The sequence below is a fragment of the Gymnoscopelus braueri genome (genome assembly GCF_963280865.1).
Source record: "Gymnoscopelus braueri genome assembly, chromosome: 6".
Taxonomy (NCBI): domain Eukaryota; kingdom Metazoa; phylum Chordata; class Actinopteri; order Myctophiformes; family Myctophidae; genus Gymnoscopelus; species Gymnoscopelus braueri.
This window is the reverse complement of record NC_137607.1, coordinates 11,181,575-11,206,693: the sequence shown is the minus strand read 5'-3', so window position 1 is coordinate 11,206,693 and position 25,119 is coordinate 11,181,575. Positions and strand designations below refer to the sequence as shown.

The window sequence follows — 25,119 nt, the reverse complement described above, 5'->3', positions numbered from 1 at the left end:
GATCCTGTGCTTGCGAATCCCGGACGAACTTTCTGAGCTTTTGTCAATTATATAGTAGTAAGATAGTAAGATAAGTACAATAGGTTTGGCTCAGAGCTGTCTGGGGACTTGTTTTGGTTCACACCTAGACCTGAGTCCTCCAACTTGACACAATGGCCAGGAACCCTTGAAGTGTGAACTCATTAAATCAAAATGCAGAGACACCAGTCAACCCAATAAACCTGTTTGGTTGCTATCTCCCATGGCTCCACTATGTCTCTGTCCCTTCAAATATAATCAATTAAAATGAGTTGGTATTAGTTTAGACTTCATAGTTCATGTTTCACAAACACATCCAGGACCCGAATACACGACAATTAGTCTGCATTTTGATTCACAATAAAGCACAGCTTACCTTTAGTTATGATAAACTTGTTAAAAAAAAGTCCTACTCACTGTGTCTCATAGGAGGGCTGTGGACAGAAATAGAAAACCCATCGATGATGTCACTGGTAGGCAGGTTTCTGAATTATCTACAGCCCTACTTTGAGACACAGACCGAGTAGAATGTCTTTTTATCATTATAATGAGCATTAGTGAGGACCAATTATATGAAGATAGGTTGACAATGGGTGAAGTCGGGCTTTAGCGATAATACAAACAAGTGGAAAGTTGATGACAACTCCACATATTGTGCAGCCAAAAAAGTGCGATTACAATTTTCTAGAAAATATTGAAGTGCTGAATTATCGATGATCGATTTAAATTGGATTGAAAATTCTTCCGTAAAATTAAAGATGATCACATTTTATTGTATTAACAAGTTGTCTCAAGACAACCACAAGGTATTGCCAGTGATGTGTCACACACACACACCCACACACACACACACACACACACACACACACACACACACACACACACACACACACACACACACACACACACACGTCCGGTTGATTTGTACCTTCGTCTACTGTGTCTTGTGAAACTAAATAATTGTTTGACTTTACTTGACCTATAATTACTTTTCAAAAAACATGAACTGTAATAAAACAACGCTATTTTAAGTACAAATATGACGTAAGTGTCCGTTGTCAGAGTACTTAAGGGTCATGGCCGTCATTCGCCGGCAGTTTAAAGCCACAGACAGTAAAGCTGCCAATGACAGGCCAAACATCTGTTTAGTTTCAGTCGTTCCCTCAGGGAATTCCCATTGGCACAAGTGAAGGACAACGATGGATTCACCAACTTCAACTCTCCAAGATGATGAAGATATCAAGGTGATGATGGCGGGGTCCAACCTGACCAAAGTCAGGTCAACTAACTGGAAGAGGCAGAGACACTTCCGCCTCCTTGAAGACAGCATGACCATCTTGTACCGGTCCAGAAAGGGCTTCTTGGGAAGAGGCCATTCCACTCCATTCTCTGCGACTGACGTGGAGTCGGTACGGGAGGGTCACCAGTCTGAGCTGCTGGCGACGGCGGAGATTGCGGCAGAGTTTCCCGCCGACCTCTGCTTCACCTTGATGTTCCACGGTCGCCAAGGCACTCTGGACCTGGTGGCAGAGTCGCCTGAGGAGGCCCAGTCTTGGATCTGTGGCATGCGCAAGCTAATCCACAAGAACGAAAACATGGACGAGAACGAGAGGCTCGACCAGTGGGTGAGGGATTGGTTTCAGAAGGCTGACAAGAACAATGAAGGGCAGATAGAGTTCAAGGAGACGTGTAAACTGCTCAAGATGATGAACATGGACATGGACGAGGACCATGCTTACCGCCTCTTTACGATGGTGGACAGATCGGCCTGCACCGGCCTGGAGCTTGACGAGTTTGTCAATTTCTATGGGATGCTGACCCAGAGAGACGAAGTGTGGAAGGTGTTCCAGGACTATTCTGAAGATGGAGAATTTTTAACCCTGGAGGAGCTGGAGAGCTTCCTTAAACTGGAGCAGCAGGAAGGGGAACGCAGTGCAAAGTACGCCCAGGAACTGATTGACTGCTATGAGCCATCCGATACAACCAAGCAGGAGGGAGCCCTGTCTCTAGATGGCTTCCAGATGTACCTATGCTCCCAGGATGATGGCTCTATCTTTATATCTGGCCATCGGGACCTCTACCAGGACATGAGCCAACCACTGTGCCACTACTTCATCTCCACCTCCCATAACACCTACCTCATGGAAGACCAACTCATCGGCCCAAGCAGCCAAGAGGCCTACATCCAGGCTTTCAAACGCGGCTGCCGCTGTATAGAAGTGGACTGCTGGGACGGCAGCGATGGGCAGCCAGTGGTTTATCACGGTTTCACCCTGACCTCTAGGATCCCCTACAGAGATGTTATCGTCACAATCGGGGAGTACGCCTTCATGGCGTCAAACTTCCCCGTCATTATATCAATAGAAAACCACTGCAGCGTGGAGCAACAGACCATCATGGCTCAATATCTAGACGAAATCCTGGGTGATGCGCTTCTGAAGAGCCCACTGGATGGGGAGATCCCTGAGAAGCTACCCTCGCCGCAGGAGCTCCAAGGTAAGATTCTGGTGAAAGCCAAGAAGATCGGTCGCCTGGAGCCCAGTTCGGATGATACGGCGTCAGATGAAGGTAGCGACGAGGAAGAAGACGATGAGGACGGAGACAGTGAGAGCGAAGAAAGAAGGAAAAGTGAAAATAGGTCCACGGCTACATTGTCCAGCGAGCTGTCAGACCTGGTGGTGTACTGCAAGAGCGTCAGCTTCCACGGTTTTGAGCACGCTCGCCTGCATTCCAAATGCTATGAGATGTCATCTTACTCAGAGAACAAGGCCAGTAAGCTCATCAAGAACGCGGGGACAGACTTCGTACGACACAACTCGAGGCAGCTGAGCAGGATCTACCCCAAGGGCATGAGGACAGACTCCTCTAACTACAAGCCGCATGAAATGTGGAACGCAGGATGTCAGCTTGTGGCGCTCAACTACCAGACGGCCGGGCTCTCGATGGATCTGAACGACGGGCTGTTCGGTCAGAACGGCGGCTCCGGCTACGTCCTCAAACCCGATTTCATGAGGAACAGTGGCACACCGTTCGATCCAGAAAGACCAGATGACCGCCCAGGTTACCAGCCACTCAACCTGTCCATCCGGGTGATCAGTGGACAGCAGCTTCCCAAGGTGAAACAACGCTCCATAGTAGACCCGCTGGTCAGAGTGGAGGTGTACGGAGTGCCACTGGACGAGGCGCAGCAGCAGACCCGTACCCTGAAGAACAATGGTTTTAACCCGGTGTGGAACGATACTCTGGACTTTGTCATCCACACCCGCGAGTTGGCCCTGGTTCGCTTCGTAGTGGAGGACTATGATATGGCGGGCATGAACAACAACTTCATTGGACAATTCACCCTTCCGTTTGATTGCATTCGAACGGGATATCGTCACATAAGTCTACTCTCCGAAGATGGAACGCCCATCCCTCAAGCAGGGCTGTTTGTCAATGTCCTCATCTCAAAATACACAGTGGAGAGTGAGGGAGGGAGAAACGGTCACGAATGCAGTAGCTAAGCAATGGAATGTCGGTGCTTGAGACTTGAGTCTTGGAATTGAAATAGAAAGAAAGAAGATAGATTTAGTCTCCTTTCTGTCATCTTGAAGATACCAGGGATACTGTATCAGCATACTTTTTGTGTACATCCTGGGTTGAAGTTGTATTGTGTTTTAACTTCTATTTATTTAACCAAAATCAAGAGAACTTGTGTAATGTCCCCCTATAGTTTTATTATTATTATTATTATTATTATTATTATGTTTTGAATGCACCAGTCACTTGTGTTTTATTTGTTTCGTTTGTGAATTATTTTTTATGGAGTCATACGTGTTTACTGTATATCTATTATATTGTTATTACTTACTTATTTCATCCACGTATGACATTGCCTTTATTAGCACAGCCCGTGCTGCTGAGTTTTTCACAATGGGTTCCCCACAAGGTCATCGTACCATTACTTGGCCTCTTGGCTGGCAGGTGGGTCCATCAGGTCCTTGAAGCCCAGCTTCTCAAGAGGCTCCCTGACCATCAGCTGGTTATCCATTCTGCATTCCAGGTACTCTTTGGATTGCAGTCGGCACTTGCCGTTGCCAAAGCTGTTGTCTCGTAGGCATCTCATGAACTTCTCTTTGAAGGCTGTACATTCCCCAAAATGGTCCAGAGGGAAAGACCCTTTGTCCGGTGGCCGAGGCTTAAAGGTCTTTGATCCGAAATGCATAGCATTTCTTAATTAGTTAGTTATTTGTCTCTTTCTGATAAATCGTTATGGACGAGCCTGGTTAGATATTCTCCGTTACTCCCACATCGGCAGATGAAGTGACGACCTCATACTGCCTTTGCTGCATTATATAGCATCTTCTGTTCGTTGCTATGACAACGTATGTATGTCATATGACAACTCAGACCCTCATGGGTCCATTTGGGTCTGTGTGTACACTCTTATGAGTTTAATTAACCACAAGGATGTGTAGATAGGGGGTAACACAGAGATAAACAAAAATGTGTTGACCCTTTTGGAGTTACAGACCTGTAAGGGTCCATGTGGCTCTTAACTGTTTAGCTGTAGACCCCTGGGGGTCCCCGGACCCCACTTTTGAGAATCGCTGACCTTGGAGACAGGTAAAGCGTTTTGCTGACTGCACTGACGTCAACGTCCTTTAGCCTGGCGACCCCCCCTTTCTTACAGTCATCCTTCCTCTGCGCCGCGGCGTAGATATCAGTTATGTTGTCCACGGAGTGGAGTGGAGCGGTACAGCACACGTTGATGCCAAACAGCAGCGCTACCAGGACCGCCAATGCAACCAGAAGGTAGATCGGTACCACAAGGGCCCAGTGTTTCTGAGGCAAGAAGGTAAGGCCTATTGCATGAAGCCACTGGTCTGGAATGTACGCCCATAGACAATACAAAAAGAAAGCCAACTGGGAACAAAGATAAAGAACAAAGCCATAGATTGCCCTCTCGGGAAGGGGAGAGGGAGAATTATCCGCCAACGTCCACATAGCTATCGAAAGAAGTCCCAAGATTTCTTCCCAGATGTCCAGTTGGTAGACAGCTTCACAAAACTGATGTGTACCGTTTACATTACTCACAGTAATCACAACCAATCTGGTACAAGATCATATTCTGCTGGTGATGCCCTTCATCGGTATCTTGATGGCCAGAGTTTTATGTATGTACGTATGTCAAGATACTTTACCAACTCGTATCCCTTCCAGAGGAAAGTGCACCAGATAGCGGAAGCAGTACAGCACGCTGGACCACTTGGAAATCCTGATTATAGGCTAATCCCAAATGAACATACCTTCCCTACAATAATGTTCCATTATTCCTTTGATTAAATGATGGCCTCACGTGTCTGCACTATAATATATAGCACCTCTTTTCCATAATTTACATTATCACCGTCATTGTCATCATCATCATCATCATCATCATCATCATCACTTGGAGGCGAGTCTGGAGCTTTGTGGAACTCCTTATTTGGCCATATCTGGGCACAGACAAACAGACTTAAGCCCCAAGGGCCAGCTCAGCGATGTCCTGCTGCTGCCGTTGCAGCCAGAGACAAAATGGGCTGAAGCTGTTCGCTCAGCCAACGCTGAGCGTCCGCCTCGTTCCCGATCGTCCAATCGAATTCTGCGCCTCCGTCCAAGCCGCATTCCGATTCCGCGTCGTCTATCCCGGCGGCAAAGACCCAGCCGCGGCCCGCCCTGGTCTTCTGCGAGGCGTGCACCCTGACACACCGGGTACGACCCGGGTACTCCCTCCGGAACCACTGCAGGTCCGACAGCCGGCGGGCGTCGCTGACCACCCACACGGGCTGCCGCCGAGCAGCAGAGCCTCTAGTGGCCGGCCGGCAGAAGAACCCCGGGTCCTGCTCCCTCCGTCTCTCCCCCCATCGGATCATGTCGGCCCGGTGACTCTCTTTGTACTCGCCCGCTCCCAGGAGCTCCCCGAGGTCCAGGCCGTGTTCCTGGGCGTATTGTCGCTTGAGAGGGCCGGAGAGGCGCAGGACGCAGCACGCGTCGGGGCCGAGTCGCTCCAGGATCAAATTGCCCACGTAATCCTTCCCGGATTTGCGTTTCCCGCTGAGCAGGAGAATCAGTTTGGGTTCTGCTGCCTCCATTGTGTCAAGTGAATACAAATAATATGATTAACTATAAAGATACACTTTGCCTGGAGCCTGTCTGTCTGTCTGTCTGTACTATAAAGATACACTCTGTCTGTCTGTCTGTCTGTCTGTCTGTCTGTCTGTCTGTTTATGTATGTATCTCTCTCTCTCTCTCTCTGTCTCTCTCGCTATCTCTCTCTCTCTCTTCTATACCGGTGCAGAACCCATTATGAGTTGTATAGTGGTTGGTCTGGAGCCATTTGGAACTCCATGGTAAAGAATAACATTGTATTGATGACATCATATTTTTGGCATCAGTGTGGAAACCCATATTTGGGCAAGTAGCAAAGGACAGAGGTATTGTATTGTGTACAGAGATGTGTGGAATGTAGAGATATATACAGTACACTGTTTCTCAACGTCAAGTCAACACTGAGGATTTTACAGTGTACATTGTGGTTCCATAGTTTGGTTAAGTGAGTCTCTACCTTTTTAATCCATTAAGACCTGAGGCCGCGTCTACAAAAATGATATATATTTGGCCGAGGACACCCATCTGAGAGAGTGTTTTGTGCCAGGGACCCCCCCCCCCCCCCCGCCTACGAGACAACAGCTTTGGCAACGAAAATAACAGATCTACAAGCTCACAACGCGTCACAGACGCACAAAATACAAAATAAGGTGTAGAATCACTTAGTGTTAACATGATGCTACAACCTCAGCTCTGGAAATGCAATAGTGGATGAAGCTGCCTGAAGGGCATGCTGTTCACTACAAGTTTGGTGGCTATTTGACCTCAAATTACACACACGCACACACACACCTATTATACACAATTGCTGGCCAGGCATGTAGTTAATAAACCCATTTAGGCCCATTTAGACCGATTCTACTAACGCCTTCTAAATCCTGACCTTTTTTTTCTGAAAAAAAAAATATGTATGTTGGTATATATAGGTGTTCCCACATTGAAAGGTATAACAAGGTATTGGTGTTACAGGTCTAAAGTGGTTAAAGTAATCATGTAAAAAAAAGAATTACCTCTGTGGATTGAAGCGCATTGTTTTGTTAAATTCTTCATTAGGGGGAACCCAAGGTGTAATCATGGCAATCAACGTCCTCCGGCATGTGCGCACGCACACACACACACATGCATGCACACACACACACGCACGCACGCACGCACGCACGCACGCACGCACGCACGCACGCACGCACGCACGCAGACAGACAGACAGACAGACAGACGCACGCACGCACGCACGCACGCACGCACGCACGCACGCACGCACGCACGCACGCACGCACGCACACACAAACGCACGCACGTATTTTTGTGAAAAGGCTATAGGCTAAATATATGTTAATGCCAGTAACAGAGTATATGTTGTTGTGGTATTGTACTAATGTAAAAAAAAATCTGAGTGATTGTTCCACCACTGATTGCAATCACACTTCACTGTGCCTCCCATTGCCTTATGCTTGTCTCTAAACACGCACGCACGCACGCACGCACGCACGCACGCACGCACGCACGCACGCACGCACGCACGCACGCACGCCACATCACGCCACGCACGTACGCACGCACACACGCACACATACATGCACACACATACACATATACAGACACACACCCTTAGAATTCTGCTGACAGCCCATTAATCACCAGGTGCTATTTGTAGTTAATTACTTAGCTTAACACTCAATGCAGCCCCCAACCAGGTTATCTCCTGTGTGTGTGTGTGTGTGTGTGTGTGTGTGTGTGTGTGTGTGTGTGTGTGTGTGTGTGTGTGTGTGTGTGTGCGCGTGCGTGCGTGCGTGCGTGCGTGCGTGCGTGCGCGTGCGTGCGTGCTTTTGGGGGTTCGTTTTATGTTGTGGTTTATGTTGTGTATATACAGTATGTAGATATCTTAGATGTGAGCCTCTCCTTGACCTGTTTTTGTTCTTTACTGCTAGATTTGTTTTCCTTTTCTCAGCTTTTCCTGGCCAGCAATGTGTCGAATATGACTGGTCAAAGTGTCCTTGAGCAAGACACTTACTTAACCCCAAACTGCTCCATGCCCCTCTGTGGAATTCCCCCCGTGGGAGCAAGTAGGTCAACGTTAATTAAAAACGTTTAGAATCACTTGGTTGAATGGTTAAAGGAGTAGTTCACCCAATACAACAAAAACTAAAAAAATCTCCATGAATTCAAGTCTCCATTGGGTGTGTCATTGATTGCAAATAAGTCATTTTTTTGGGTGAACTAGTCCTTTACACTGTTGGCCCACAGACTTGCAGTGATGTAAGTAACTAAGTACATTTACTCATTGTAGTTAGTTACTAGTTACTTTGCAGATATAAATTATTATATTATCAGTTAATTTCCCAGTCCCGACGTGCACTGGAGGAGTGACACATGCTTAATTGATTTGACCTACTTTTGTGCAATGTACATGTAGCTTAATTAATTATTGGAAGCAGCTGTATTCCAGAATATTTGGGGACGATCTTTCTCTCTGTCTGGTAGGAAATGTATGACTACTAACTGTAGATCTGCCATGCTGCATTATCATGCATAGTACATAATTGCCTCAGTTATCAAACTGCAAGATTTTTGATTGAAGTAAAAATATGAATTCAGATCATAGTTTTACAGCAAAACATGGTGTTATTCTGTGAAACAACGTTTTGAAAAGGAAATCCCACAGCCTTCAGGTCTATGTCAGCTTGTCAACTTCTTGAAGTGCGCATGGTACTTTATTTCCCTGTGTTTAACTTAAGGCAGAATTGCAGTCTTACGTGGTGGCTGTGCATCTGCCTCCAGGCACCACTTTAGGTTGGGGGGGAAAGTGCATTTGCACTAACAATTAAATGAAAAATAGATATTAACCATTGGTATTAACTGGTTACATATGTCTTAACCGTTACCGGTTAAACGGTTAACATGGAACACTGGTTATTTGTTTTGTTTACGTAGGCCTGTGGCCCCCAACCTCAATTAATTTAACAATTTTGGCCCCCTGTCTAATCTAGTTGAATACCCCTGAGCTACAAGCTCACAACACGTCGCATTAAGACGCATTCTGAGCTTTTAGTTCGGCTATTTTCAAACACTTTATTACTTTTACTTTTGGTATTTTAAGTATATTTTTATGACAATAATGGACAATACTTTTGTACTTTTTACTCAAGTAACATTTTGAACACAGGCCTTTTACTTGTAACAGAGTATTTCTACATTGTGGTACTGATACTTTTACTTACTTAAAATATCGGAGTACTTCTTCCACCACTGCAGAAATGCCATGGTAATTTTCAGCCAGTACAGTTTCCATTATTCTCCCAGTGCATAACTCTGATAATAAAGCACTGGGTTTGACGCGAGTATGGACTGTATCTTGTCACACGATGTCACTTGTACCAGCTGCTCCCGTCATTACAGCAGCTTGACATCGTAATAAACACATCAAACGACTGTTGTACAGTCTCCTGGGAGCTTCTCATCTTGCTGGGAGCAGAGTGACATTTTAATCATGCCCTCTACATGTAAACATCCATGACCGATGGTTTGTTAAACACACATCATTCAGAGGCAGTTTTATGGTCGCATCGCAGATTTGCAGTTGAAAAGAAGCGAGTGAAATTAGTTTTTGCGCAAGCTCTATCGTTTTCAGACCTAGCATCTCCATACTTCAACAAAAAAATTATAATCGATTCGAATCAATTAATGCCCTACAACTTCATCATACAAGAGTGTCGCACAGAAGTAAATACAATAGCAGCTCTACAAGCTCACAACGTGCCGCGATGTGACGCGTTGTGTGAGCTTGTAGATCACCCATTTGCACATATTTGAAACAATGAAAAAGAAAGGACATGTTTTCCACCCGACAGCACCGAGAAAGCATCTGTGTCATTTTGTGTCTGCTCATTTGATTGGATACAATTGGTAACCCAACCTGAAAATGCATTCTCTGTTTCATAAAGAGCTGGAGAGACAACGGGGATGGTGATTACTGAACAAACACTGAGTCTATAACAATGAGCACTATCAGAATACAGAGCTATTTAACACTTATTGTAACCAAAGAAACTCACTTACCCTACCTTTAACCCAGGCTCTCTTAAAAGTCTGCTCTGGAATGCTACCCGAGACAATTTGCCTCACTGATTCCATTATATCTTTTAAATCCCTCTTAAAAAACAACATGTTCCAGAAAGCACACCTGTAAATAACCTTTTCTTTCATTCATTACCTTTTTCTCATGGTTATTTTTCTCATGGTTTCATTTGTATAGGTTCATTTTATTTTCAATTGTTCATTACCTTTGTGAAATTCTTGTTTTTTTGTGGAATTCTGTCCTGTGTTTGTGTGGCACTTTTGTGACTCATGTCTAGAAAAGTGCAATATAAATAAAAAGTTTTTATTATTATTATTATTATTACACTTATTATTATTATTATTACCCTTATTATTATTATTATTATTATTATTATTATACGTGTATCTATCTAAATTGCATTTATCAGCGTCATTTGTGTAGTCTAATGTGACAGCCATGCATGGATGGAAGAAGCGTTGACATTATAAGCCACGGTGGAGCCTGCGTTTATACTTGAAAAGATCGGCCAATTTATCATGATTATGTTCTGTTTAATCGCGTCGCTTTGTCATTATGTCACATATCATACATCATGGTGTGTATTAGTGTTACGTTGGAGCGCCACAAGAGGCACATTGAGGAAGACACAGTAGGCATGTGAGATGAACATGAAGCGTATTGTAAATACACTACAGACTAACGTTTTAGCTTGAGACCCAAAATAAAGATGTTAGGTCTCCCCGGGACCCAAACTAGCAAAATGTGCCGATCTACAAGCTCACTACACGTTGTGAGCTCATACTGTATTTTTTTTTTTTAAATCACTACTTATTATGTTTTTTTGTTTTTTTTCATGAAATTATTTTGAAAGAAATATTATAGTTACATTATGTTATAGTATGTTTTTGGGTCGGATTTCTTTTTTACAAATCTTTTGAAATAATAATCATGAAAAACTAAATGCAGGACCCAGTGTTTGGGAAACATTGCTATTCGGGCCCTATCTTACCTAGCCGTAAAATTACCCATTATTTTGAGAAAAAAAAAATCTAATAGCCGATCTACAAGCTCACAACGAGTCAATGTAGATCGGCTAGTTGAACTATTTTAAAAGGTTTTTCAAAATAGCAAAATATGGATAATAAGTTTAGGGATAAGGGAAGGCTTATCCTTACCCCTTATCCAGGAAAGATAGGGCCCTATACCTCCTCACATTAAAACAATGGCATTTAGGTTCGAAATTGGCTCCATTTACGTTTAACAGTGAGGCTCTGTGAACAACACACATTAAGACTTTATTTGTCTCGGTTCTGTGCAGTGGAAACCCGGAACATATCCCCCTGTAAAGTCTTGGTTTTAACTTTTTCAGTTTCCCTCATTTTCACGTGGATTTTGAGATTATGTTGGACTTTACTAGACTTCGGGGAATAATAATAATAGGCCTATATATATATATATATATATATATATATATATATATATACATATATATATAGTCAGCCTATAGTCAGCCTGTCTTCCAAGCTGCTAGCCTGAGGCTACGAGCTCAATCCATGGTCTTGAAGGGCGGACCCAAACACAGCCGCCTGGATTTGTGCGTGGCTTCCTATTGCTTCACCAATCTATGTCCCCGCCTCCCCTCCCCTCCCCCCCTCGGCCTGTGCACGGAGCACGCTGACGTCACCAAATTTAGAGCGACGCCCCTCTGCACTCTGATTGGTTAGGAGATAACAAGGTCCAAGACCATCGTTCGTGCATCGCTCCCCCAGGCTTTTTTTCTTTTGTAACAAAAAAAAAAGCCTGGGTTTCCGAGGCTACCAAGCTGCTGACTATGGCCAAACCGAAGTACAGACAACTGTGAATGCTACTGATTGACCATAATACCCCTCATAAAACACACACACACACACACACACACACACACACACACACACACACACACACACACACACACACACACACACACACACATACTGCATACACGTACTGACGCACAGTCACAGATTACTGGGTATAAGCAGAAAGGGAAAACGATGTAGGAGAGATAAGGAAGGGAGAGAGAGAGAGAGAGAGAGAGAGAGAGAGAGAGAGAGAGAGAGAGAGAGAGAGAGAGAGAGAGAGATGGGATGGGATTCAATCCAAAAGGGTGTTAACCTCTATCTGTGCTATATTACATTTGAAATGCTCTGCAATCTTATCTCACATCGCATTTTCCTCTATGAGCCTTTTGTGGAGATACAACACATTATAATACACGACAACATGATGCAGCATGGTCATTGTGGTCAAACATTTAACATGATGGTCATTTGTGGTCAAATATTTAACATGATGCAGCATGGTCATTGTGGTCAAACATTTTGAGCCTGAGGCACAACAATGTGCAAGTCAAAATCTATAATAACCGATCTACAAGCTCACCATGCGTTGCAACGCGGCACATTCTGAGCTTGTAGATCGGCTATTTTCACAACATTTGACAATGTGTGGAACTGTAATAAATAAAATAGAGACGCCACATTTAAAGTAGTTAAAATATGTTATGTATTCGTCACTGTATTGGAAAAATATGTATGTATCGCATATAAGACAAAAGTTAAATTAAAATGCATGAAAGCATGACAAAGTATGTGAACGTGTGGCAGTCAACGGCCCTTGTATTGCTGTTGTAGTGCGTGTGTGTGTGTGTGTGGTTGTGTGCGCGCACGCGCGCGGTTGTGTGCGCGCACGCGCGCGTGTGCGTGCGTGCGTGTGGCTGTGTATATTGCAATAATAATTCTGAGAACCACTGCCATTACATTTAAAAACCTACTATCCTCATCTCACGTCCCTATTTTCCTCAGTGTGTCTTTTATGGAGCCACAACGTAACACAAATACACACCATGATGTATGACATGTTAAATATGACAAAGCAACGTGATCAAATAGAACATAATTATGATAAATTGGCTGATCTTTTCATGTATAAACGCAGGCTCCACTCTGGCTTATAATGTCAATCCATGCATGGCTGTCACATTGGACTACGCTAATGACGCTGATAAAGGCAATTCAGATAGATCACCAGAATAGTAAATTGCCTGATTACCGCGCTCGAAGAGCACTAGTGCTTTAGCCTTATTTGTCTCTCTGTCTATTTTGTCGTATTGTTTTACTGGCAAATAATGACCCGGTCAAATTTAAATGTTGTCAAAGCTACTCCACCATTATTCATTTGTAGCCTATTATCTAAATATATTTATTCAAAGCAAAACTTTTTTTTTTAAAGATGTATGTTCAGTTGAGCCGAAATCCTTGTCAAATCTTTGAAGGCCTTTTTTCTCTCAGTTTTTCAACGTATGTGACTCTGAAAAGTGTAAGGGATATTTTCACTTTCAAACAGGTTTGGGGTCATCTTAACGTCTATACTCTGGCTTTTGAATAATGAATAATAAAATGTCTAAATACTGAATCAAGCAACTTAAAAACTGTCTGGTTTGCTCATAGAAGCCCTGAGTAGACTTTAAAATCAGCCCAAACGTGTTTGAAATGTAATATCCCTTTAGTGCTTCCCAAGTTCTTGTCTGGTTCATTGATTCTAAACCTCTTTTTCATTTCTCGTCCCCCCGGTTTGATATTAGGCCACATGCCACAATTTGTTTCTCTGGGTCCCCGATCTACACACTGTATAAAATCCTCAGTGTTTATGTGACTCTGAGAGCGCACACATGGAACCAAATGGATCTGCAAGGCGGCAGTGGTGGAAACAATACTCAAATGTTTTACTTAAGTAAAAGTATCAATACTGCAATGTAGAAGTACTCTGTTACAAGTAAACGTCCGGAATTCAAAATGTACTTGAGTAAAAGTACAAAAGTATTGGTATAAAAATGTACTTAAAGTACCAAAAGTAAAAGTACTAAAATGTTTGAAAATAGCAGATCTACAAGCTCTCACAACACATTGCGCTGCGACGCGTTGTGAGTTTGTAGATCGGCTACTTTCAAATAGCCTAGGTATACAATAGGGCTAAAGTGGTTAATGTATGTTTTATTATATAATAATTTATATCTGCAAAGTAACTAGTAACTAAAGTTTTCAAATAATTGTAGTGGAGTACAATATTTGCCTCTGAGATAGTAGTGGAGTAGAAATAAAAGTATAGACAATTGGAAATACTTCAGTAAAGTAACCCTTAAGTAAAGTATTTGAGTGAATGCACTTACTTTACACCACTGCAAGGCGGGTCCATTTGGTTCCATTTGTACGAGTCACAGACCCAAAAGGGGCTGTTCATTGTTGAAGGGGAATTGTCAGAATGACAAAATTGGGGACGGCTGGGGGAAGAAAAATGCTCTGAATCTGTTCTTCTGCCAAAAAGCTAGTGCTGTGAAAAGAATAGGGGGGGGGGGGCATAACAAAGGCTGCAAGGCGTACTGTATGCCCAGAATTGGATTGCAGGCTGCATTGCAAAGAGGCTCTGTGTAATAGAGCCATATTTTCAAGTTTTCCGGTCTACAAATTCAGCCTTCACACAGGACAGGACACCACCTCCCCCACGCCTCCACCTGACACATTGTGTGTGTGAGAGAGAGAGAGAGAGAGAGAGAGAGAGAGAGAGAGAGAGAGAGAGAGAGCAAAGAGAGACAGAAAGCAAAGAGAGAGAAAGCAAAGAGAGAGACAGAGAGATGGGAGCTCAGTGGCGGCTTTGAGTGAGCATTTCTCTTGTACACAAACACACGCACGCACGCACGCACGCACACACACACACACACACACACACACACACACACACACACACACACACACACACACACACACACACACACACACACACACACAGCCTCCCCATCGCACAGACACAGTGGCACATCACACATGCTGTACTGTATTGATTGATTGATTGATTGATTGATTGATTGATTGATTGATTGATTGATTGATTGATTGATTGATTGATTGATTGATTGATTGATTGAATACTTTGAAAACTGGTAGGTTAAGACTTTGACAGGGGCCAATTTGGAATTGCAGCCTCCTGAAGGTGATTCGTTAGGGCAGTTTTGAAAGTGAGTAGGGTTTTACACTCCTTTACTCCTTTGGGTAGGGCATTCCACATTTTTGTTGAATAGCATGAGAAAGAGTTCATTCCCTTGTTTGTGCCAAATCTGGGTTGAACATGATCAGTGGAGCTGCCTCTGGTGTTATGATTGTGGACTTTTACGTTTTGGAAGTATTTTGACAAATACAGGGGGATCCCAATGTTGTGTCGAATCTTGTAGACCAGGCCCATAGCAAGTTGCCGTACTCTGTCCTCAACCCTGAGCCATCCAACCCTAGCAAAGTGAGCACAGGGGTGAGATGGGTTGTATGATTGAGGCCAAGAAGTAGCCTTACCAGTTTGTTTTGGGATGTCTGGAGCCTTGTTTTTAAGGCCTTAGTGGTGTTGTGATACCATGAGAAGCATGCATAGTCGAAATGACAATGGATGAGGGCCCCTGCGAGAATCTTCAGGGTATTCTTACTGACTAGAAAGTTGATCCTGTACAGAAAACGTGTTCTTTGATTGAGCTTTTTGATGACTCTTTCTGCCATCTTATCACCGGAGAGGTTTGCCTCCAAGAAGGAACCCAGGTAGGTAATTTCCTCCTTTCTTGTGATAACATCGTCACCCGCTTTGATTGTGAAGCTCTCAGCCTTGTTAGGTTAACACTAGACCCAACGAGAATGGATTCGGTTTTACCCTGGTGTAATGATAGTTTGTTGTCAGAGAGCCAGATGCGGATCGTATCGAGTTCAGAGCTGAGAGATTTTTCAACCTGCAGCCTGTCCCTGTCCGAGACCAGCAGAGCCGAGTCATCTGCGATTATTGTATTGGTTGTCTGTATTGGATTATTATTATACCGCTGTTACAAGTACTGCTGTCGGACGTACACTTGTCCCGTGTTTTTTTTCTTCTGTTTTCATCCCCTCTGCTTTTGGCCCTCCGCCTCTCACCACCCGATTGGTTCTCCAGATCATCGGTTGAATTATGCATTCAAGAGGTGACTGCGTTCTTGTCCTAACTATTGTTTGTGTCACAATAAAATGTATTTTTCACCTTCAAAGCACTTTGTTTGCGTCCTCTATCTTCCGTTCTTTAGTTATCGGCTTAGTTGAATATGGCTTGTTTTCACCAAAAATGCAATCTTGGAAAATAAATCAGAATCATGTATCACCACCACCGGCCCTCTCTCCTGATCCCACACATAGCTGATCTATTTTACAATCTCACAACGCTTCGCCATACAACACGTTGTGAGCTTGTAGATTGGTTATTTTTGGCTAATGCCCCCCACCCCCCCAGAATATGGATGCTGGGTTTCAAGTGGTTAAAGCCTGTTTTTTTTTGTTCAGTTTTATCTTCATGGGTTCACTTTCGTTTCACTTTTGTGTTCGACATGTGTTTTTGAAGATACTCCCTGCCTCAGCTTACTTTTGAGAAACCTTTGCTAAGTTTGTTTGCTTTTAGATTTGTTTTTGTAAGATTCTCCGGGTGTTTGACTTACACAGTAGTTTATTCTATAGACTGGACTTCTGGCTTGAATAAAACAGTTGTTTTTCTCTGCACCTGAGCTTCAACACGTTTTGTAAATAGAGGGTATTGCCGACCCTGACAAGGCTATACGGTTCATGTGTTTACGCCTAATAAACCGGTCCTGTGGTCGACCTCAATGTGGGACATTTGATGGTGGAGACAGAAAAACACTGTTTCACACACACACGCTGTCTGAAGAAACAGCGCTGTAATCTCATGGTGCGATGTAGAGCTGTGCGGATGCTGAATATATTTTCTTTTCATGCTTTGCTGCAGTTTTCCTTTTTTTGTTTGCCATTGCAGAGAAGTCGTGCTTTTCCACAGACAGCAAGGCTGCGTGTGCTTGATGTCGTTTCGTCTGAAAGGCTTTGGCTGAGGACAGAGCTGGGGCTATCAAAGAAGTTCTGTAACGAAACCAGAGAACTTTAATTAATGTTTCAGTTTACCAAGAGGCAGCTTGTATGTGTTGGAGAGTTGAGTATTGCTTTAACCCATTCAAACCGGGAACGCATCTGTGTAACCACTTTAACCATTTTATACTTTGGCTATTTAAAATTAGCAGATCTACAAGCTCATAGCGCTATGAGCTTGTAGATCTGCTATTTTCGAAAAATCGTGAACATTTGTAACTAAGATCCTTGCTACTCGGCGGTCCCTGGAACAACATATTTTGAGATGGGAGTCCGCAGCCAAATACATATCATTTTGGGGGTCCTTGACATGTAAAAGATTGAGAACCACTGACATAGAAACATAGGTTTTTCAGGAAACTGTTAGGATTTAGGAGACATCTTTTGAATTGTCTTCAGGTCTTAACGGGTTAAATTGATGGACTGAGAGTGCTCCGACTTGCGCTTGGAGCTACAAGTGACACGCTGTTCTGTTGGCACTTGTTTTCCAGGCTACAGAAGAACAGGGAACAAAGGCCTCTGAGGCAACCTTTAACATGCACTGTGAAAGGCAGTGCTGGAATAAAGTACCCAGATGTTGTATTATACTGCTGTGGGTAAATGTATCAATGCCACAATGTAGCAATAACTTGTTACAAGTAAAAGGCTAGTATTCAAAATGTAACTTGAGTAAAAGTTGGGGATGATTTTAATGACTTGATGTTGCTGTAGATTAACCTATACTAATATGTCATCATTTATCACTTAGTATAATTCTGCAAAGTAACCGGTAACTATAGCTGTCAAATAAGTAATAGAAACTTAAGTATTAAAAAAGTAGTAAGGTTAGGGTTAGGGTACAGTTAGTCTCGCGTTACCAGAATGTTGCCTCCCACAATTTTCAAATGTTTCCGGTCATACAGTCTGTCTGGGACCCGGAAGCTCTGATCATGATTAGAATATAAACCGGATATGAAGCCTCCTCCCCACTTCCGTTTCGTCTTCACAGTCGCGCACATTTATCCTAATATAAATACAAATCATCTAAGTATACATAGCCTGCTGCTTAGCAGAAATGGAAATTTAAAAGTAAAGTGTAAAGATATTTTAAAATATATTTTCGTGAACGGAAGTGCCAGTTTCCTCTCTCGGATTTTGGGAGTTGTAGTTCCAGACTCTATATAGCATTCAGTGATTGTGGAATAGTTGTCTGGCTACGCGAGACTAGGGTACAGTTAACCCTAGGGGTACCCTAACCCCAACCCAAGTCCCAAGTACAGTAATAGTACCTCAAAATGTTATTTAAGTTGTACTTCAGTAATTGTACCTAGTTACTTTCCACCACCAACCTTGAAGAGCATGACCAAAAAGTTTTCCATCCCATGCATTTTGCTCTTCCATTATCCTCTCACTTCTGTGTGCGTGTGCGTGCGTGCGCGTGCGTGCGTGCGTGCGTGCGTACGTGCGTGCGTGCGTGTGCTCCTTGCTTAAGGCTCATACAAGTGGTCCCTCAGATCAAGCCAAAATATAGAGTAACCTCTCTCTGTGATGAAGGGACAGAGCAGTGGGTGAAGGACTGTCCTGTAATTGAAAGGTTGCGGGTTCAATCCCCGCTGTGTCCGTGGGTCTCGTCCTTAAATTAAGCAAGTGACTAGAAGAATCCCTCCTGTCGTCTAAGTTTAGCTTGCCCTGGATAAAAGACACAGCTTGCTGCCTCAAAATGTGTTAGAAGAGGACAGCTTTAGGTGTCATGGCACAGATCTGACTACAAATTGCTCTTCAGAGATGCCTCACTATGCTGTTTTTCAGGTCAAGTGGCTATTTATACGTAATCACCCTGGGTCCAAGAGTACAAAACTTTAACCCTTATCTGAGTGGATCCGAATAGTATTTTGGGTAGTTCAAAACCATAAAAACACAGTATTGGGATCACTGTTAAAGGGAAAGATAAGATAGCTAATTTGATGACCAGCGGACCGCTACCGGTCATCAAATGATTGGTTTAGGAATGCCACAAAAACTAAAACGTAACCGTGAAGTGCAGACTCAAAACACTCAGGCAGAATAAATGCAAAATCTGAGTTTTATTGCCAAGCACAATAACACAAATGGACAAATAGCAAAAAGCTAAAGTCTAACAAAGGAACAGGCCAAAGCTTATTCCACACCATTACTTATTATACTGCCTTGTTTTTACACTTTGGAAACACATGCCCATTTAGCATTGAGCTGGCCACCATGTTTCACTGCCCACTGGAGCTGTTTCCGTCTGGGGCTACAGGGGCCTTTCACATAGAAAGTGTCCAAACCTCCGAAGGGAGCTTTTTTCTAGTTTAAATAAGTGACGGGTCGCACTCAGAATGACAACAGTGAGTTAACTTATTTATTTCTCCATGTCTTTACAATAAAGGACAAACGTTGGCAACAAATGTATTATTGTCAAACCACAAGTTCAATACGATTCTAAACCTACCTTTAACCAACTAATACCGCATAGTGCTTCACTACACTGTGCACGGCTGCACGCTGTGAATTAAAAGCAAACATTTCACAAGTGCTGAGGAGGCAAAACGTGGCACAAAAAACAAGCTCTAGGTGGACCTTGCTGTGTGTCGCAGTAGTGAGGCGCTGGGTCTCTCTCTCTCTCTCTCTCTCTCTCTCTCTCTCTCTCTCTCTCTGTGTGTACGTCCCTAGCATCTCTATTATCTCCCAGTCCTAATGCAATCAGCCCAGCTGTAATGGCCAATATTGCCTCGCATAACTCTCTCATAACTCATTTGCGGAATTAATTGCCGCATTATGCGCCGCCTGTCCCCCCGGCGGGCGAGTGAGCTTCCCCTCCCCTCCCCCGATAAGAGATTTTCATTAAGTTCACTTGTTTACAAGGCATTCCCTGAGACAGGCCATTGTTATTCATGTGAAGGGAAGGCACAGCCACACACACACACACACACACACATGCACGCACGAACGCACACACGCGCACGCACGCGCACGCACGCGCACGCACGCGCACGCTGTGGGGTTGTCAGCATGGGATGAAAAGGAAAAGAAAAAAAGGAAAGGAAAGGAAAAGGTCCCGAGTTGCATAGACGATCGTCTCTGTCGGGTGGAAACCTCATATGTCCAAAACTGTTACTTTTCAGGATTCAGCAAAAGTAGCAGATCTACAAGCTCGAAACGCGTCGCTTGTAGATCTGGTACTTTTGTGTGACGCTGTAGTATGATCAAATAGGATAGGACAAAAAAACGCAAACATTTTTTAGAATATGAAGATAAGAGGTTTCTGCTCGACAGCAATGATATACTATTGTCGACGTCAGGTGGAAACCTTGTGTGTGAAAAACAGTTACTTCTCAGGAAATGATGGGGGGGGAGCACCTTGTGTTCCATGGATCCAATCAATGTAGTTATTATTTAGTAGCAAAGCTCTTGTTGATACTTATCATCGGTTCAATATTTATAAAACCCAAACCTTGTACTACCACGAAGGTTTCTTCCTATTTGTAAAGTAATGTAATGTAATGTAATGTAATGTAATGTATGGTATGGTATGGTATGGTATGGTATGGTATGGTACGGTACTGATGAATTGATTACAATTGACCACAATGGGGAAAAAAATCCCCTGGGGCTTTGTGTTATCCTTTTAGCAAAATGTTTGACTGTACTAGTCTGTAAAGTATCCAATCAATCAATCAATCAATCAATCGCACAATTATTATTTTTTCTTCTCAAAATTAGCAAAAAATTGCAATCTGAAAGCTCACAACGGGTCGCGATTAAATCGGCTATTTCTGACTACTTTCGTGTGACACTGCAATCCATTAAACAAACAAAAATAAAACAAAAACAAAAAAACATAACATAAGTTTAAATATTATGGAGATACAAGGTTTCTGTCCGACAGAGAAGGTATATATCTGTCCAGTCTCAATGGCTCTGTAACAGCCTGTGTAAACAGAGGTGCGTGTTAATGGATAGCTGAGCAGAGACCTGCTTGTGTACAGAGTCACTGCCCATATTTCGCCGCAGGCTGAAAACTCACCTCTTCAGGAAACACTACCCTTCCTCTCTGCCTGACCTACTTGTTGTTAACTAGTTGTACGAACGCTTGTTTTCTATTGCTGTATTGTTTATTGGATTATTGGATTGTTTATTGGATCTTGTTTAGTCGATACACTTATTTGTTTTAGCTCATGCTCATTTGATTTAGCTATTTTGTCTCATCTGTTTAAGGAAATAGGTAGCTGATATATTGCACTTTTACCTTAGCGCTAGGTATACTCTTGGTTGCTTGTTTTTGCAGAAAATGCACTAAAGACTTCTGGTGATTAGTAGTTTTCGTTCCCTACCTATGTTGAATACACTTATTGTAAGTCGCTTTGGATAAAAGCGTCTGCTAAATGACTGTAATGTAATGTAATGTAATGTACAATAATACCACAGGAGACATGAATGAATGCCAAGTAATACAAACTCTCACTCACCCCATAAAGCCTTGATATCCCCAAACATAAATGATTGCGGGCACAAGTTAGTGTGTGTGTGTGTGTGTGTGTGTGTGTGTGTGTGTGTGTGTGTGTGTGTGTGTGTGTGTGTGTGTGTGTGTGTGTGTGTGTGTGTGCTTGTATTATTATACTTGTGGGGATCAAACGCTCTCACAAGTATAGTACAATTTGAGAAACAGACATTGTGAGGAACCATTTTCCTGGTTCCTCACAAGAAAAAAGGTTGTTTTATGGTTAAAAAAAAGTATTTTTTTAGAGATCGGTTCACAATTAGAAAAAATAATGCAGGTTGTGATTAGCGTTAGGATTAGACATTTAGACGCCCAAAAGAAGGGCTTGTAGAAATATTATGTAGATAACGTGTTTATTTTCTTTGGTTGATCTCTCTTCCCCATTGTCCATGTGTGATTCAGCCCTATGGAATGTATGGAATGTGCAATACAATTATTTAAAATATTGTTTTGATGCTCATGTTTATTAGCAGATGAATCCCATAAATTCCATAGGGCTGGACCACACATGGACAAATGACATCATCAAGTTGCGACGGGAGTGGTCCCTATTGAGTGAAAGATTAGCTATTTCTAAAATTAAAAAAATATTTACGTGTTTTTATTTTTAGTTATATAGGGCAATTATATATAATGTATTAAGGCATATAAGGCTTATTAACCAGGGATCCTTTTAACAACTCAAATCTGGTATGGGGTCCCTGGCACAAAACATGTGTAGATGGGGGGGCCGGTGGACAAATACATATTCATTTGGGGGTCCATGCCATTAAAATGTTTGAGAACCACTGGTTTAAACAGCATTTAGGAAACCAGCCCAGATAAGTAACTACACTTTAGAAACCAGCCCAAATAAGCAACTGCACTTTAGAAATAAGCAACTACACTTTAGAAACAAGCCTGAATAAGCAACTACACTTTAAAAACAAGCCCGAATAAGCAACTACACTTTAGAAACAAGCCCCAAAAACCGCAACTACCGATATTTAAAAGCGACTTTAGAGAAAAACAAGCCCAAAATGGCTTATAATAAGCAGACATATGGCAACACTGGAAGTGACAGATAGCTAAACAGATGTACAGAACTAGAAACACTTGAAGACTTGAATGACGAGACATGAAGTAAAGTAAAGTTGAGGGCTGATCTTCATCAACTTGCTTGCAATGCTTTTCTAGAAATGTGTGAAACTGGAAATAACTGCACCAATAACAGAAAGTAATTCCTAAATTGTGCTTACATAGTTAGAAACAATTGCTGCACGTCATAGCAAATGGTGTAGCAACAATTGCTATTTATCATGGGGAATATTAACAATTTAGTGAAAATGATGAAGAAAGTAATATTTTGTATAAAAGAAAGACAAAGAAAAGTGTTGAAATTAAAAGGCAGACAACTTCTCTCAAATTAATGTGTTTGTTGATACAATTCATATGCAAATGCTAATAGAAACAATCAATCAAAAAATTATAATATGTCGTAAATAAACACATGAAGTACTCATAATGCAGAATGTCCCATTTCAAGTTTTCAAATGTATAAAATCTTTTGAAAATAGCAGATCTACAAGCTCACAATGCGTCGCATCGCGCTCATTGTGAGCATGTAGATCTGCTATTTTTAAATGGCCGAATTGTATAATAGGGCTGAAGTGGTTAATGTATATTTTGTAATAATATAATAATCTACAAAGTAACTAGTAACTAAAGTTTTAAAATAAATGTAGTGGGGTAAAGTAACATTTTTGGATCCGAGATGTAGTGGAGTAGTGAAGAAAGTGATGTGAAGTAAAAGTATTGGAAATTGGAAATATTCCAGTAAAGTACAAATACCTCAAAATTTTACTTAAGTAGAGTACTTAAGTAAATCTACTTAGTTACTTTCCACCACTGGCTTCATGTCACTCGAAGTGATGGATGTGGGCGCAGATGTCTCTCTATTGAGGAGCTGGCAAGAAAAGGGTTTGTTAGTTCAATCTTATCTGTTTCTCTCCGTCTGTCACATCACCTCCAAACTTTACTCGGTCACAATCTTGTTCCGTCAGAGGATTTGCCGTGTGCGTTTGAGTCAGCGTTTCTCTGCACAGTTTGCTCGATCTGTACCTGCGTTGTTGAATAGTGCTGAGGTGTCGGGAAAGACACTCAGAATGCAGTGATGGAAGAAGCGCTCAGATTTATTGCGTAACCCATTAAGGTCGGGAACGCATACTGTGTGTCATTTTTAGATTCCTTTGGCTATTCAAAAATAGCAGATATACAAGCTCATAGCGCTGCACTGAGTGCCGCAGTGTGAGCTTGTAGATCTGCAATGTTTTGAAAAATCATGAATTATTTTGCAAACCTTTGAATATATATATTTTTAAAGCCAACATTTTTAACTCAAATCTTTGCTCCTGGGGATTCTACAAATGTCTTCTAAATGCCAACATACTTTTGAAAAAACGTATGTTGCTATAATCAGTGGTTCTCAAACTTTTTTCGTGTCAAGGACCCCGAAAATGATATGTATTTGGCCGTGGACCCCCATCTAAAAATATTTTGTTCCAGGGACCCCCCCCCCCCCAGAAGCAAAGATTTGAGTTCAAAATTTTCGCTTTAAAAAATATATATATATTCAAAGATGCACAAATGTTCAATATTAAAAAGAAATAGCAGATCTACCAGCTCGTAGTGCGGCAGTCGGTGCCACGCTATGAGCTTGTAGATCTGTAATTTTTGAATAGCCAAAGTATAAAATAATGATTATGGCTCAAATCTAAAATGACACAAGATGCGTTCCCGGTCTAAATGGGTTAAAAGTAGCAACGCCACAATGTAGAAATACGCTTTTACAAAGTGAAAGTACTGCATTCACAAAGTTGTACTTGAGTAGAAGTACACAATTATTGACATCAATATACTTGAGTACCAAAGTAAAAGTACTCATTATGCTGAATGACCGAATTCACAATTGGATTGTAATTAGTAATGCATACGTTCATCACTTTAACGTTGCAGCTGGTAAAGGTGGGGCTGGTTTTAATGACTATGTGACAGTAAATAGTAAATATCCCTTCTTTTTTTTTCATTTCATATACTAGAGGTTTGAGGCGTTACGCGGCCCTCACACTGACGTTGCACCGCCGATCCGACTCATATGCCCATATATGGAGACCTTGTATCTGTCAGTCGGTGTCCCTTTTATGCCTATCATAAATCATCATATATGCCCATATATGGGGATGCCCCCTTTTGTGCCCATATACGAAGCTGACTGATTTGTTTGCGCCTGATGCCATGACGACACTTTGAGTGTCACGCCCACGCCCATGGGAGCTCACACACTCACACACCTGTGCCGCCTAGCTCGCTCTGACCCATTATTCGTACATGTATTCTCTGCCTGTTTTGACCCCTGCCTGTGTCTGGATTTACCCCTGCCTAACCCCTTCGTACTTCAGCCTGTTAGG

At 42.5% G+C, this 25,119-nt stretch overlaps 4 protein-coding genes across 4 annotated transcripts in view; 1 reads left to right on the top strand and 3 right to left on the bottom strand.

Annotated features, from left to right (window-relative positions):
• LOC308086529 (uncharacterized protein) overlaps positions 1 to 25,119 on the bottom strand; it is a 280,681-nt gene that overhangs the window by 196,075 nt on the left and 59,487 nt on the right. The gene's annotated exons all lie outside the window — the stretch shown is intronic.
• On the top strand, positions 1,218 to 3,521 carry LOC308086784 (1-phosphatidylinositol 4,5-bisphosphate phosphodiesterase delta-4-like; the record flags this gene model as incomplete). Its single annotated transcript, XM_080430431.1, has 1 exon — positions 1,218 to 3,521. One exon carries the CDS (start codon positions 1,218 to 1,220, stop codon positions 3,519 to 3,521), a length of 2,304 nt encoding a protein of 767 aa, XP_080286557.1.
• LOC308086783 (cytochrome c oxidase assembly protein COX19-like) lies at positions 3,959 to 4,222 on the bottom strand (the record flags this gene model as incomplete). Its single annotated transcript, XM_080430430.1, has 1 exon — positions 3,959 to 4,222. One exon carries the CDS (start codon positions 4,220 to 4,222, stop codon positions 3,959 to 3,961), a length of 264 nt encoding a protein of 87 aa, XP_080286556.1.
• On the bottom strand, positions 5,535 to 6,131 carry LOC308086782 (phosphomevalonate kinase-like; the record flags this gene model as incomplete). The annotated part of the gene is made up of 1 exon (XM_080430429.1): positions 5,535 to 6,131. The coding sequence occupies one exon, from the start codon at positions 6,129 to 6,131 to the stop codon at positions 5,535 to 5,537; it is 597 nt and encodes a 198-aa protein (XP_080286555.1).